Genomic DNA, 16,009 nt, shown 5'->3' with positions numbered 1-16,009 from the left:
TAAGTCAGGGTTAAGTGCCTACTGTGCGCTGGGGGAAATTTTAAAAGTCAAGGGAAATGTATTAACTAGGCTTGATTCAAGTGGGAAAGTTTGGGCATATTTGAAACATTTTTATAATTAAGATATATTTCACACCAAATTATTTGTTTGCTAAAGGTAGAGAAAACAAAACATTTCACAAAAGAGCATTCCAAACAGCAGCATGGAAGAGCTGAAAGACTGCTGGTCTGAGGAAGTGAGTTCTAGAACTCGCTGTGCCAACTTGCTGCTCAGTCTGTTTATATTCACAAAATGAGCCCTTGGCCTCCTGAAAATCAGTTTCATCTCTTAAAATATGTAACAGTATGGTATGTATATATGTTTACACACACACACACATTTCTCCATAATATATTTGTCTTTGATTAAGAGCTCAGATATAGAGTTCTACCTATATTTTGGAGTCAGCCAGCTTATGGAGGAACAAGTGTGCAAATTGCAGATATAACTTACAACTGATTCTCTCTGGGGGCAAGGAGGAGATTTCCAATGAAATCAATGAAATATAGCTGTCAATTTATACAAAAAGTGTAAAAAGTTGTAATGCATCTTGCTCTGTAATAATGCTGCTCTAGATATATTCATATTGTGGAAATTCTAGTTGGCATTAATCGTTCTGAATACATACTTTCCATTCATTTCTAGAATTTAAATTGTCAGTGTATCAGGAGAAGAATTAAACAAATGAAACACTTAGTTCGACACTCTGACACATGTAATATGTCAGGCTTGTAATACAATTCCATTCTGTGTATACCATCAGACTACAAAGCTTTAAATAAATACATTCTTGACAACTGTTTACAGATAACTTTAGCTATTCAAAAAGCAGGAACCATCTCCTCTGTCCTTCGGTTCAACAACCCCGTCATTAATCTTTTCTAACGCCTCTCACAGAGGCATGGTGCTTCTTTCCCACAACGGTAACTCACTCAGGGCCTCACTTTCCACAGCAAAGTATCAGGTGTCTCAAAGCTCCATAGAACACACTGCAAAGGAAATGTCTGTGGCCCATGGACTTTATCCACTTCAGTTAAATAGGATCATCTGGTTGTGAGGAGAGGGCCACTTTGACTCAGCATTTTCCACTTGGACCAAGCTGAGGAGGTCACTGACTACAGTGGAAGATTCTACTCTTAACTGACACTCTTGCCTTCCAGCTGGCTCATTGGCCTGAAACACTTGCGAGAAAGTTCCACTGCAAAGACTGAAGAGAGGCAGAGTGTCATTTGTAGAATTAACTTTATCTACCAAGTAAGAAAATACTTAAGTAAAATGGGGTAAGGCAGTAGAAAAAACAAACACCTTCAAGTACTTTTATTCCTACCAAGATGTTTCTGCAATGCCAAAACAAATTGACCTATGCATATATGAGAATCCGTTTTTCATTCACTTTACTAAACAAGGATCACTTAGCAGCTTACAAACAATTTCGTACTAAGAGCATCAGGCAGATAGAATACACAGAATCACCACCAAAAAAAACGCCAAGTACAATAATCTCTATGTTCAAGATTTCATTTGCTTTCATTTAACCACACATTTAACCTCCTAATGAGTAGGCAAAGGAATGGTACACTGTCGTGTGCTCTCAGTTGATCTGTTTAGCAAATGAGATATTTAGAAAATAAAATAAAATGAGTGTAAATGCTCATGCTACTGCAATTGTAGCTAACTAACCCTTCAAATAAGAATAATCCATATACAAGTAAAATCTACTGTTTTAGGTGGGCCAGAACACTTGGAATATTCTGTACTAGAGAAAGAATTCTCCACAAAGCTCTTTAATTTTACCAAATATCATTGATGAAGTGAAACATTATAAATCGAGGCTCTGAAGTTAAAATGGCTTGATTTCAGATCCATAGTCTGACTTCCCAGCTCTGTCATCTAGCACAGTCACCTCATTTCCTCAGTGTAAAGCAGGTGTAACACTGTACTCACCTCACAGGTTGCTTGTAGGATTTAATTAGGTCACAGATGTAATAGTTCAGTGAAAACCCTACAACTCTTGTTATTTTCTTCCTTCTTCTGCCCCTTCTCAGGCTCCTTAACTGTCTTGTTTTTCTCTTCCCAAACATCAAATGTTGAGAGTTCTCAGATTATACAGGACCTAGGTCCTGTCCTCACTCTATTCTTTCCCAGGGGGGATCTAATCTACCCCCGTGATTTTAATTACGACCTAGAGTGCCATAATTTCCAAATGTGTATTTCTAATTCAGATCCGAATACACATTTGCCAACTCAACATCTCCATTTGAATGTCTTGGATGAAGCTCAAATTCCTTCATTATGTCCAAAAGTCAAACTCATCATCTGTGCCATCCAAACATAAATGTTGCCTATCTCAGTAAGTGGCTCCGCAAAGCATCCAATTATGCAACCTGGAACCCTGAGAGTCATCCCTGAAACATCCTCACTTCCCAGCATGTAACCCATTTCCTACCCTTTCCGTTTTACCTCTGAAAATACCTCCCTTGGTTGCTACAGACACTATTGCCTTCTGAATCTAAAGCCACTATCCTATAGCTGGCAAACTGGTTTTCCCAGTCTTGCCTCCCCCAATTCAGGCAACTAGAGGGATATTTAAAAATGCAAATAAAATACCACTCCTCTACCTACAGCTCTTCTTTGGCTGATCAGTGCCCTTAGAAAAAGGAGTAAAATACCATGAATCATTAATAAAGCTGTGCACATGTCCTCCATCCCTATGGTCCTCTATATTCCATACACATTGCATATTTTTCCTCTAAAATGTCAGGCTCTTTCCTTCTTCAACATCTTTATTTATACCACTCTGTTCCCTCTTCAGGAACATATAAAAGTTCTTCTCTTCCCACCCCTGTATCCCCATTTCTAGCTATTTCTTTATCATCATTTAGTTAACTTAACCAATACTTCATTTAGTTAACTTAACCAATCATCATTTAGTTTAATCTTAATTTAATCATCATTTAGTTAACTTAACCAATACTTCCTCCAGAAGGTGTTTCCTGGTTCTCTGGACAAGGTCGGTTCCGTTAATTACACTCTCACTTTTGCATCATAATCCTCCTCCATGAATTTGCAATTACTTTGGTGTCTGTTTTCCACAAAAGATAGTAAGGGACACAAGTGCAGGGAGCATGCCTATCTTGTTTACAATTGTATCCCTTTATCTTATCAAACCCTATACTCCACAAGTGGACCAACCATGCTATTGATAAATGTTTACTGAATTAATTAACACAAAAATGGTTCTGGTTTAGTCCCTGACTTGATAATTGCTCATAATTGGTAGAAATCTCTAATTCAAGGCAGACTGTGATAGCTTTTTACAGGAACTAAGCATATGGACTACTTGATTCTATGAGAAGAAAAAAATCAATTCTGGAAAAGGAATAGATATGTGAGGAAAGGCCTATTTAAAGGCTTCTTTCTGATGCCGGGATATGAAATAAGCCAGGGAGAGCTGGCAAGACTTCAACAAGTAAAGGGTAAGAAATATTCCAGGGAGAGGAAATGTTTGGGGAAAGGCATGGATAGAGCCAGGGTATACACAGAGACTGATGAAAAGACAACGTGCCCGTGGAGGGAGGCATACTGAAACGCAGTAAATGGCCACACTGTGGAAAGCTGTCATTATCACGACTAAACTGTCTCTCAAGGAGAATCATTGAAAGTTTCATCAAAGAATGACAATTAAAGGTCACAAAAATTTGTTAACAGAATAGGATGGGGGTGTGGAGACTAACTGATGCAGGGTCGGTGAGCTGAGGAGTCGAAAGAAAGATTTCTTAGACTCTTAAGATCTGGCAGTAGTACTCTTTTATTTAGAGAATAGTGTGGAATAGCATGGGGACAGGGCCCATGGGCAGGCAGAGCTGGTGCATGGGGACAGGACACACGGGCAGTCAGAGCTCCTGCTGCTGCCCCGAGTTGAGGGTTAGGGCTAAATTTAAGGAATGGGTATGTGAGTCATCTCTTTACAAGACAAAGGAAAAAAAGTTAAAATGGTACCAGTGCCGGTAGGGTCCAGCCATTGGGCGGTCCCATAACTTCTAGATAAGAATCAAACCGGATTGAGTAAATGGCAGAAGTCACCGCTCAAATATTATCTTCAGCTAAAGACAAAGGAGGATTTTGGGGTGGGGGATCAGTTACATGAGGTTGCCAGACAGTAAACAACTTAAGTTCTTGCCTTCCCCATTAAGAGTTTCCAGAGATAAGGCCATCCCCCCTTCCTCCTGGCACAGAGAGGGAGGCATGGAGATTTCCTTCACAAATGCAATTGTCTCTGATCAAAGGGCAAGCAAATTCCACTCCTTGGAGCTTGGTTCTCATCTGCAGTTTTAAAATTAACCAGCCTAAAAATCCTCATCATAAACTGTTTTAAAATTAAGCAGCCTAAAAATCCTCATCACTAACTAGTGGGCTATTTCAATATTTCAACAGAAGGGAAGTAAAGGAGGGGAAATAATTCTGCAGTAGAATGGACGGCACTGCATAACTGGGGAAGTGGTATGTCATTGACAAAATGGAAAATCGAAAGAGAGACAGGATGGGAAGGATGGGAAATGATGCCTTCTATTTTGGAAACTCTAAATTTTATGTCCTTAGACGATATTGAGCAGATAGGTAAAATGTGGATCTAAGAAAGAGGATGCAAGTAAGTTTCAGAAATTATTAGGCTCAGGGAAATTTTAACCAGTCCATAATCCATTAAACATTAATGCAAAGACTGGACGAACATGTCTAAAATTTTTCCATGAACACAATTTTATTAATAATGAAAAAATGTAAAAGCTAATAAAAGTTCTTTTATAATTACTGCTGGAATTTTCAACATATCCTGTGCCTAATTTTTATTTTATATAGGTGTTAGAAACAAAGCTCCTCATAATTTTACTGTAATTCCACCCTCTTTAAAATAGTTAATTTCCTACAATTCGAGGGATGGGAGGAACTCACTTATTAAGTAACATGCTCACTTTCTCTCTATTCAGTAGAAAAAGAATAATCTTCTATGTTTAAAAGAATTCCAGTCTTTGTAACAGGCTCTGTGCAAAAGCTAAAAATGACGTACAGAATTTTTTAAAAGGTCATTCTAATTTCAAAAATGTTAATATCTGAAATTAAGTCATCTTTAAATATCAAGAGAATGTCTGAAGAATAATAAAATGTAACACTTACTTTTGCTGCACCTATCTGTTCTTTGCGAAATTTCTCAAGTGGCGCAATTAATACATCATTAGCGTTTTGAATCTGAAATTAAAAATGCAAACAAATTAAATTCTGTATAATTTCATGCAAATAATATTTTTAAAAAGATGGTCCCTTTATTCAACTTATTTAAATAAACAGCTTTTGTTCTCATTTGCTTCTATAAATGAAATAAAAATACCTTGCATGCTGGATAATCTTTTTCTACTTTATAATTAAGTTGTTTTCACAAATGATTTCACAGGATGCAAACAATAATGTGAAAACAAGTACACATGGTGGGATCTTAGGAAGGAACATTTAAATTTCATATTCTAAGATTTAACTAAGAAATAGTACATCAAATATTAAATTTACAAATACCTTTAATTACATTGGTTTAATGTACTTAGTTCAAGCACCATTTTAAAATTAAAGCATAACCACTTCCATTTGCCTCCAGAATGTTTTAATTCTACAGAGGCAAAATAAAACAAGGTTCATTTTTCCCCCTATTTAATTAGATTCCTTACACTCGGGATTTGCCTAAACAGTCCCATAATATCCAACCCTATTAAAATAGCATCTTATTTCATTTCAATTAACAGTATTTTAGCCCCAAACTCCAAATTGGAGTGACAAGCTTTAAAACAGATAAATCTTCCATTGATCTCTAAGAATATTGTCAGGGGGTTCCAGGTGTGGGAAATAGGGACTGGATGAAAGGAGACAGACATTTCTAAGGATAACAATATGCTGGAAAGAAATCTTGATTTTAAAAAAACCTTTAAAAAGTATTAAAATTAAACACAGGATCTTAAATGTTCTCATAACAAAAAGAAATGGTAATTATGTGACAGGATGGGGGTGACAGCTAATGCCATGGTGGTAATCATTTCGCAACATATAAATCTATGGAATCAACATGTTGCACACCTTAAACTTACATAATGCTATATGTCAATTATATCTCAATAAAGCTGAGGAGAAAAAAGTAGGGCCAGTTGACACGATTTATAATTTATTCTACCATTGTGATAAGATTATCTATTATATAGCTAGCAAATGCTAAGATGAAGAGGAAAACCTATTTTAAAAATACATTTTAAAATAGGTTAAAGGGTATATAGGAGTTCCTTTTATTATTACAACTTTTCTGTAAGTCTAAAATTATATCAAAATTTTACAATTTCAATTAAAGTGTTTTACTTTCACTAAACCGGTTCTTCTCTAGTCAAGTTTTATTTCTTAAACTCCATAATCTAAATGCATAGAGATAGTATACACAAAAATAAAAACTACAATGTTAATGCCTTCCATGATTCTGTCACTCTCCAATTTGCAGAAAAATGAGATGACAGATTGAAATCCTGTGCTGTGCTGTGAAAACATACAAAGTAGATCAATGCTCAAAATCCTTTCCAAGACATTGAGGGCCAACTGTAGATAAGTCTGACATCCATCACCTCACTCCCATTTGTGAGCTCAGACAGGCAGTCCTCGAGATACACTGTGCAGGTATTTTACTGTAGGGGGATGATTGAAAACAGTAGCAAAGGAGCTCAATTTTAATTCTCACTCTAAATCCTCTTTGCCCTCATGAAACCCCAAATACACACACACACACACACACACACACACCCACCCATACCCAGATTTTATAGAGGTAATAAATAGCTGATTCTGCCTTTAAAGTTAAGTTTGCATAACAGGAAAGGTAGTGTCATGAAAACTTTAGTGTAATTTGGAAAAATAGCAACAATGAAGGCTAACATTTTGAATGTTTACTTTTTGTTGGAAACAAGGATGCTCTAATGCGTTAAACAGAGAGAAACTTCTCAAGTGGTGAGAACTCCAACAATAATGAAGCTGAGTAAGATGATATGCAGAATAGGACTTCAGTGCATGTATTTCAAATCAAGAATACCTGGGTTTAAACCAGGTACTGTTGCTTATGATCTGCTATCTAAGCATTCTGAACATCAGCTGCATTATGTACCCAACAACTTGGTTCTAAGGACTAACATAACAAATGTAAAACACTTAGCTCAGTGTCTTACATATAGTAAATGCTCCAAACTTATAGCTTGCAATATCTCCAAATAAACATAGATAATGCGTCTCATTCTTTATTTACCTACCTAATACACTTCTACACCTGAATCTACTGTATTGCCATTTTGGTTGAAGTGTATCTATGTGCACATTATGAGTAGATATGTTCCCATGAAAGTCTTGGACTCTCCCATAGCCAATCACTAGGTATTTATATAGGTGTCAAGCACACTGGTAAGATTTGTGGAGAAGGGACAAAATTCAGGCATAAGCTAAACCTTCCGGAAAGTTAATGTCTACTTAAGAAGGCGGCGGTGGACGGGAGGATTCATTCAAAAAGTATTTCATGCTCATAAAGCACTGCTAAAAATTTTGGAACAATTGAAAGACGAAACTGATTACACTGAGAATAATTACATGATAAACTATGCAGAACTCCTTACAAATACATTAGGATTTTGACAACAGGAAAGATCCATGAGAACTAGATGAGTCGAGGTAGCATTTGGATAGTGGATGTGAATTGGATACACCAAAGAGAAAACATATTCTAGGAACAGGGAACAAAATGAATAAAGGCAAGGGGAGTAGAACTAAGCATAACATGTGGGAAGGGGGAGTGCAGTGCAGAAAAAGAAAGCATTTATTAAGCACTCATTCAGTGTCAATCATGATGGTGACTGCAACAACCAAATTACAGGCCCTCAGTTAACTTTTTAAAAATAGGAATAGCAGAATGAATGTGAAGCATGTCAAACAAGTCTGGCACAGAGCAAGCTCCACAGAAGTAATACACTATTATTATTAAGTAATAAGGACATTATCTAACTGGAGAAAAGAGTACATTTTTAGTAGGAAACTTAATTGTTATAAGTAAGGAAAGGACACACATAATCTAGGCAAAGCAGCCTGTACACGGAATCACCACTGGCTTCTAAACAGAGGATTAATGTTGTAAAAACTTGTTGTAGGAAGCCAGTAAAGTGTGGGGCATTTTTAGAATGAAGAGATGAAGACAAGACATGCCAGCAGAATGGCTAAAAGAGGAACTCAAGTGACAAGGGACTAGACCAGGTGCCTCCAGTGATGCAAGACAGATAGCAGGGAATTGCAGAGACAGTTTTTTCAGAAAACATAAAAGGATCAAGAGGGAGGGTAATCAAAGGAGACACTAAGGTTTCTGCCTGAAGCCCTGGAACTTTGGCATCCCATTAAGAACTAGGGTAAATGAGGAAGGGAGCATGTTTGGTGAAGAAGAAATAAAGACAATGAATTTCACTTTGGACCACTATGTTTGATGTCATGGGAGGATGTAAAGAAATGTTTTGGTTGGAATATCCATTTCAAAAGGCAGAACTAATCAATATGAATGAAACAGTTTTTATTGAGAAGGGAAGGATCAGGAAGGGTGTGGATGGGGTATTCATATACTAAGACACTGACATCCACATTCATATCCTATAGTTTAAATCTCTGCCAAAACCCTTAGTGGGTGTTATGGAAACATGACCTGGTAAAAACAAAACCTGAGGATGTAACAAATCAAATGTGATAATGAACAATCACCCTATGGGGCAAATATTACTTCCCATCTCTATTTTGTCCATATTTCTTCATTTTTCCTTTCGTCTTTCGATTTGCTCAATTTTTTTCTCTTTCTTCCTCCTACTCTCATTTTATTAATGTGAAACTGAAGGAATAAAAAGTTCCAGAGGTACTAAACAGAAAAAATGAGGAAAGGGGAGAACAACATCTAACAGAGATAATAATAGATATGATTTGTTGAGTGTTTCATATGTGTCAAGTACTATGCTAAGCTCGTCACAATATCGAGATTAAAGTCCATTTTATATGAGGACTGAAGTTCAAAATCTAAAACTCATCTGGAATGTATTAAGAATGTGAGTGTTTTAAGACTGAGTTCCATTTGAATCTGGGGACCAAAACTGCTAAGACTCAGGGTCTTCATCCCTATACCTCTTAAGGTTTTTATAAAAAATCAAAGGAGGAATATATATATTTTAAAAATAACAAGCATAGATTTGGCATATGGCAGACTTTCAATAAATGTTTGCTTCCTCACAGAATTCACAATGTCTACTACGTGTTCAGGAGTGTCCTAAGCAGTTTCAGAATTTCCCAACATGATTTAAAATGTAGTTAAAGGTAGAAATTGAAACCTAAATTAATTAACAGAAAAGTACGCATGGAGAGTACCCATTTACAGTAGTAGACAACCAGGAATCTAAATTTTTCCAGAAACCATTATAACATATGTGACGTGACGCTTCTTTTGTGTGCAGTCAATGGACTGCTATTCACAATATGTGAATCTAAATTCAAGAGATCAAAATGGAAATGCCAACACTCATAGGGCACAAAGAGGATTTACAACCCGATTTGGCTGCTTCTGACCCTCATTTTTGTACATCCCCCAGGGAATGCATGCCTTTCAACCCCACACATTGGCCAATCACATGGACGAAATTCTTCAATTCGTTAGTAATCCAAGTGTGAAGGAAAGAAGGTGTTTAAAATTTTGGTAGGTTTAAAAGTTACTGTTGCTACTGTATAATAAAGGAAAATAACATACAAATCAGTGAAAAACCATAATTAAAAATGTGAATCAGGATAAGCAACTCTGAAGACTTAACTTTTACAAATTTAGAAAAACAAAATCTAGAGAAATGCAATTTTGGGTCACATGGAACTCTTTCTCCCCAGATTTATGCAACAGGTTTGATGAAACTCCTCCCAGAAGGTAATACTTGGTGGGGGGGGGGGAGCGAGAGGGAGGCGGGGGTGATGGTCAAGTCACAGAGTTCATGAGATTCAAGATCCCATAATATTTGTGGAATGTGTTACTTTGCATAAGAGGCTTTAGGAAAAATACAAAAGCAATTTTAATACTCTCCCTAGATACTGATAATATAAATTCCTGAAAAGGTCTTATTTCAGTAATTAAGACAATTAACTTATTAACTATTTTATAATTCTTAACTATTACCTAAACCTTCAGTTTAAAACAACTTATTTTTACAGATATTGGTCCATCTTAAAATTCAAAAATAAATAACAGCTATTTCCTTATCTTCCATAACAGAGAAACAAATCTAGTATTGGACAATGCTTTACAGTACTGCATTTACCAGGCAGACACACTTTAACTGTGGGTGCATTACATTAAGCCAGGCAATTAAGTTTCCCGTCACTTTTCTTTTGCTATTTCAAGTGGTTCTAATAAACAGCCACAAGAGAGTACTCATAAATCACTCAAAAGTAATGGCTAGAAATGTTTTTATGTGGTTAGACGAATGATTCTCCAAACATGTTTGGGCTTTTCCCCCCAAGTATATATGAATTATAATTTTCTACAGACCATGGATTTTCATGTCCTATCCTATAGGAATTTTCAATGCTTGCTTTTCACTGCTGAGAACCTTACCACAACCTGTTTGTCCAACGAAGTGAGTAGCGATGGAGAAGAAATCTGAAAGGTTATTCTCCTTATACTTTTACTTTTTCTCCCCTTTCCAGGTTTTGGTTAAAATCTAGTGATGCTGGTGCCTGTCATAGCTTATCACTAATCAATGCTTATAGTGTCCCACTATCCTGCAACTTACTCAATACAACATTAGGATGTAAGATTACAATTCTCTACCTCAAACTTTCAAAGCACTACAAGACTCAAAGTTTTGAAGAAATTTAATGATATTCTGCTGTCGAAAGCAACTGTTTGAAAAGCCTACAATAGACCACGCTATTTACAAAAATAAAACACGGATGGTATAGCTCACTACAAAAATAATTTCCTGCTTAGGTGCCTATATAGCCAATCCATACAGGGTAAAAAGATTGCAAAGGTCTGTAATCATGAGTGGGCTGAACATAACCAATGGAGAAGGCACCTATTACCAGTCTCTGAGGTATGGATTATTTTTCCATTGGTATTTGCAACTGGGAAAATCGGATCAGTCCTAATTTGGGATTACAGGCAAGTATACCCCCTCTGCCTTGTTTCAACCCCTCTCCTCTTCCTCCCTCCCAAACAGCTTCCCAGGATAATGCTCTGATGAGTGGTCTAGGGCCATCCTGAAGCTCACTCCTGGATACTGGTCAACTTTCCACAGCTACACAAGAGACAGTCCTTCTCTGTGTCGGTAAACCCAGAGCTATTCTAAAGTAGAATTTAAAAGCCAAAACTCACATAAGGTATGGAGCATGGGCATATCAAAAAGACCTTCATATAATAAGTAACACGAAGTCAAAGACTAAATGCATTTGACTTTACATCTTTTAACGCGAGCAAATTACTCAGAAAAACCACATCTTCATGTAAAAAAAAAAAATGCTTTGTGAGGTTATCCAGGTACCACAGTAATCCACTTAATTTCTACTTGAATGTCACTTGCTACTCAGTATTGAATATTTTGAGTCTACTTATTAAGCCAGTGTTCCATTATGAACCCCACCGCATTGGACCTCATCTGTTTTGATCCAACTCTCAGTTAAATTTAATATTACTTTCATGTTTACTTTTACTAGTAGTAATACTTTTCTTATAGGAATATATTAGGAAAAGAAATTTAAGTTTTTAGAGACTGGTGCTACATAAATCCCCTTTTTCTTTCAGAAGATCAGTAGAAGCAGTACATTCCCTAGTGGTGTGCACTAGTTTGTATTTAATTCTTGGTTCATACAACCGTGCAATCTTGGTCAAGTCATTCAACCTCTCCAAGTCTGTTTCCCTTTCTGTATAAAGACAATGATAACATGCTTTTATCTCTAGCCTATTTATAAAGATGAAATTTCATATTTTTGTATAATGATCATTAGAGTTCGTTAAAATAAAGTTGTACTTGTGTCCTATTAAATTCATTGTTTTGAGTAGGCCAACTGTAATGCATATATCATTTTTCTAAATGACTTAGGAAGTTGCTACAGAAGTTTTAGTATAGGAGAATAAAATCTTACCAGCACATACTAGATGTCAAGGCTTCTTAAATGGAACAGAGTGGTTACTAGGGCAAATGGCAAGCAATTCTCTCTGCTTCTAGAGCTTACGACTGTTCCAAATATAACTCACATTAAGGTTTGCTATTTTTTAATAAAACCATCTATACTTATAAGATGGGAGAGTAGAAAAGCATTCATCCAAAAAGAAACTGACCATTTTCACAGAATCTAGCTGAGAAAGTGGAGGAGGAGAAGTATAAATTGCAAAATTTCATACAATCCACTGTTATCTAATAACGTCAATAACTCTAGGTTGTACCAAATGAAATTCTCTGAATATTGAGTTATTTGAACCAGAAAGATAAGTTATTTATCTTAGCTTTTTTGTTGTTCTTAAACTGCTTTTGCCTTATACCTTCTTACTCAGCAGTCTCTAATGGGAAGTTAAACTAAGAATATTTTTCAAACACCCAAGCATTGTGGAAAACATTTTTAAACACCAGATATAATCACACCACCACTCCTTACAAACTTGTGTCTACTTACTGCCATCCTGATTACTACTCCTTCAATTATAACTTTAAAATAATGGAGGCTGAACAAAAAAATCCACAAAAAAGAAGGTCAAACTGCTTTTCAACTATAAATAACAAGATATGTGAAGGGTCAAATTAGAACTGACATCTTAAAAGCTACTTAAAAAAAATTATACCCCATATCCTGCGCATATATTCATAGTAACAAATTTTCTTTCGATTTTTACCAAAAAGTATGCATTTAAGGAAAGCCCTTTTATAGAAGATACTGCTGCATTACTTACAAGGTCATACAAGGAAGAAGCTGAAGTTAAATCTACCTTTGAGAACACAGGCTCTGAATGATGTGAGAAACGCTGCAACCTCAGTTGTTTTAACGGTTAAATAATCACTCCTGCATTTGACTAGGTAAAAACATTCTGCAAAGATGCTGGTGAGGTTACTCCAGACAATCCTCTACCTTTGCACATTCTCAGGAAACCTCAGGATCGATCTGCTGAATTTGTGTACCTCTGGCAGCAATGCTATTAGATTCCAACGACGCTCTCACATTTGTTAACACTACAGATGGCGAAACATTTTCCCACAACACAGTTGTCCCATATATATCAATGTCCTCATGCTGATGAAAATATACCTCCTTCCTTCTCCTCCACCTCAAAAATCAGAAGCACTGTATTTCCTAAGCTGAGCCAATTGCGGCCTCAAGAAGATTTTCCCCAGGTTTTATTCCCTAGCTTAGAGGGGTCACAGTGGCTTTATGTGTGAGGGCAGAAGGAGAGGGAGCTTCAACCCATTGATAATTTATGTAATTCACTGTTATCTCCTCCCCCCTTTTAATGCTATTTCTTCTTGCTAATATTGCTCTACCATTCTTGGTATTCACTACTAAAAGTTTCTTTGGAGAGAAAAGTTAAAATCACTCATCTGTTTTAAATTCTTAATTTGTGATTTTTTTTTTCTTTTTGCTTTTTCTCTCCAAATCCCCACTGTACATAGCTGTATATTTTAACCATGGGTCGTTCCAGTTGTGGCACATGGGATGCCGCCTCAGCATGGCCTGATGAGCGGTGCCATTTCCGCACCGAGGATCCGAACCAGCGAAACCCTGGCTCTCTGAAGTGGAGCGTGTGAACGTAACCATTCGGCCAGCCCCATTCATTTGTGAATTTAAGCAAACTTCTAAGAGCCTTTTTGAGTTTATAAAAGAAATGAAAATTCATTTAATAAATTCCCAGTTACAATTATTTTACAGCAATTAATTTTAGTAATTGAAGATTAATGTATTTTAATCCTAATTGCTCAGTATTTACATAATGGCAGATTGTTAAAACCTTAAGATAGATTTAAGATATTCCAATGTATATGCAATTTCTCAAATTGCTTATTGCAGTTTTGCAACAATGGGGAAGGGATGGAAGAGAAGAGGAAGAGATAAGAGAGGAGACAGGAGAGAAGGGAGGAAGGAATTATGCAGGATAGAGATGCATATAAACAAAGCAGAGACTGATCTTAATACTGGGAGCGATTGGGGGCTGGTGGCGTGCTACAACAGGCTCACAGTGGCTCCTGGGAACCATTGGGCTCATTTCTTCATCTCTTCCCGACCTGTGATAAGTGACCTTGGGTTGAAATCAGCCAAGGTGGGAGTAGTTACACCATGGGAATCAGCAAGCATACAGATCAGGGACACGAGCACACACACGCACACACACACACACACACGCACACACTAGTGCTGGCAGTTAACTTTTTACCAATACATCACTGCTTAGAGCCCAATGTCTATTTGGAAGAAAGCAATATTAAACTACAAACAATGGTAAAGAGTGTTAACTATACAAGATTCCTTTTACCTAGTTATTAAAGCATTTCTTCTAAACATGTATCTGTGGGCTTATCGCCTTTCCAATTTAATATGTCTTTCCCAATACCCAAAAGATTAAACTCATTTGTACTTCTTTACGCTTAAACTTACTTTTACACAAAGCAAAGTTTTTGGACTTCTGGGCTTCCATAGCAACACCTTGAATAAACCTCTGCTATAGCACTGATGACAAACAGTTTTAGCTTCACAAGTCTGAGTGATAGCAGGTTTCTTGGTGCTGGGGTTGAGAAGGATTCTGAAGTTGAACCTGAACACTGAAGGAATGATTACAAAATGTTGGCTAGAAACATCTCTTGCAAACAAGAGTGGCAGTACTCATGCTGCATGTTATTTATTTATATATCTACCTATCTTTCCAGTACTGTAAAGGCGGAGATAAAGTCCTAGTTTTTAATAGTCATTGCCTAGCAAAGTGCCTTGACATGATGGAAACTCAACATATCATTGGTAAATGGATGAATAAAGGTATTTCTGATAGCCATAATTGGTACACGCAATGAGTTACTGTAGCAAATACTGTTCCTCATAATATTACTGAGGATGGCAACCTACCTATGAGAAACTACACATCTTTTTAAAATAAGAAAAATATTTCTATAATATGTACTCTGGTACATGCTGTATAATATAGGTAGCAATCTATAACTATAAAGGTAGGAGTCTGAAGCTAAGCTCATTGATTTTTATCTTTAGAAAAAAATTTAGTCACGACAAAAACAACCATTAATTTACAATGACTTTTTAGCCTCACACAAGGCTTATAAATTGGTTTTGCGAAAAATATATAAACTCTTGGACTTCAACTCAAAACTTCACAGAGCACAGACCATTTAGCCACACTGGGCTAAAACGGAAAGAGTGGTAACTTCTCAAAAATAAGAGATGTTGGGGCTGGCCCTGTAGCCGAGTGCACTCTGCTTTGGCGGCCCAGGATTTCCATGGTTCGGATCCTGGGCACTCACATGGCAACGCTCATCAGGCGGCGTCCCACATGCCACAATTAGAAGGACCCACAACTAAAATATACAACTATGTACTGGGAAGATTTGGGGAGAAAAAGCAAAAAAAAAAACAAAGAAGAAGAAGATTGTTAGCTCAGGTGCCAATCTTATTTAAAAAAAAAGATAGATGCAAATCACCTTCAAAGTCTCTCTACTCATTCTTTCGTAAGGTTGATTTTATTGCTGTGCTGAACTGAAAACTCGAAAAAGAAGTTCATACGGCTCTGTTAGATTTTAGCTGGAAACCAGAGAAGAGGTCGAGGGTAGGGGAGTATGTTACAGACTAACAGGCCTTAAAACACAGAGGAGGGGCCAGCCTGGTGGCGCAGCAGTTAAGTGCGCATGTTCTGCTT

The 16,009-nt window shown here is 36.8% G+C and overlaps 1 protein-coding gene across 1 annotated transcript in view; it reads right to left on the bottom strand.

Moving 5' to 3' along the window:
* Positions 1-16,009, bottom strand: part of ARHGAP42 (Rho GTPase activating protein 42) — a 262,991-nt gene that overhangs the window by 110,685 nt on the left and 136,297 nt on the right. Inside the window, exon 4 of the mRNA XM_005614996.4 lies at positions 5,212-5,283. Coding sequence (XP_005615053.1) covers positions 5,212-5,283 — 72 coding nt within the window. The remainder of the gene's footprint in view (positions 1-5,211; positions 5,284-16,009) is intronic.

Source organism: Equus caballus, chromosome 7 (genome assembly GCF_041296265.1).
Source record: "Equus caballus isolate H_3958 breed thoroughbred chromosome 7, TB-T2T, whole genome shotgun sequence".
In the NCBI taxonomy this organism is placed as follows: Eukaryota; Metazoa; Chordata; class Mammalia; order Perissodactyla; family Equidae; genus Equus; species Equus caballus.
Note: the sequence above shows the minus strand (reverse complement) of the source record. Positions and strands in the feature narration are given on the sequence as shown.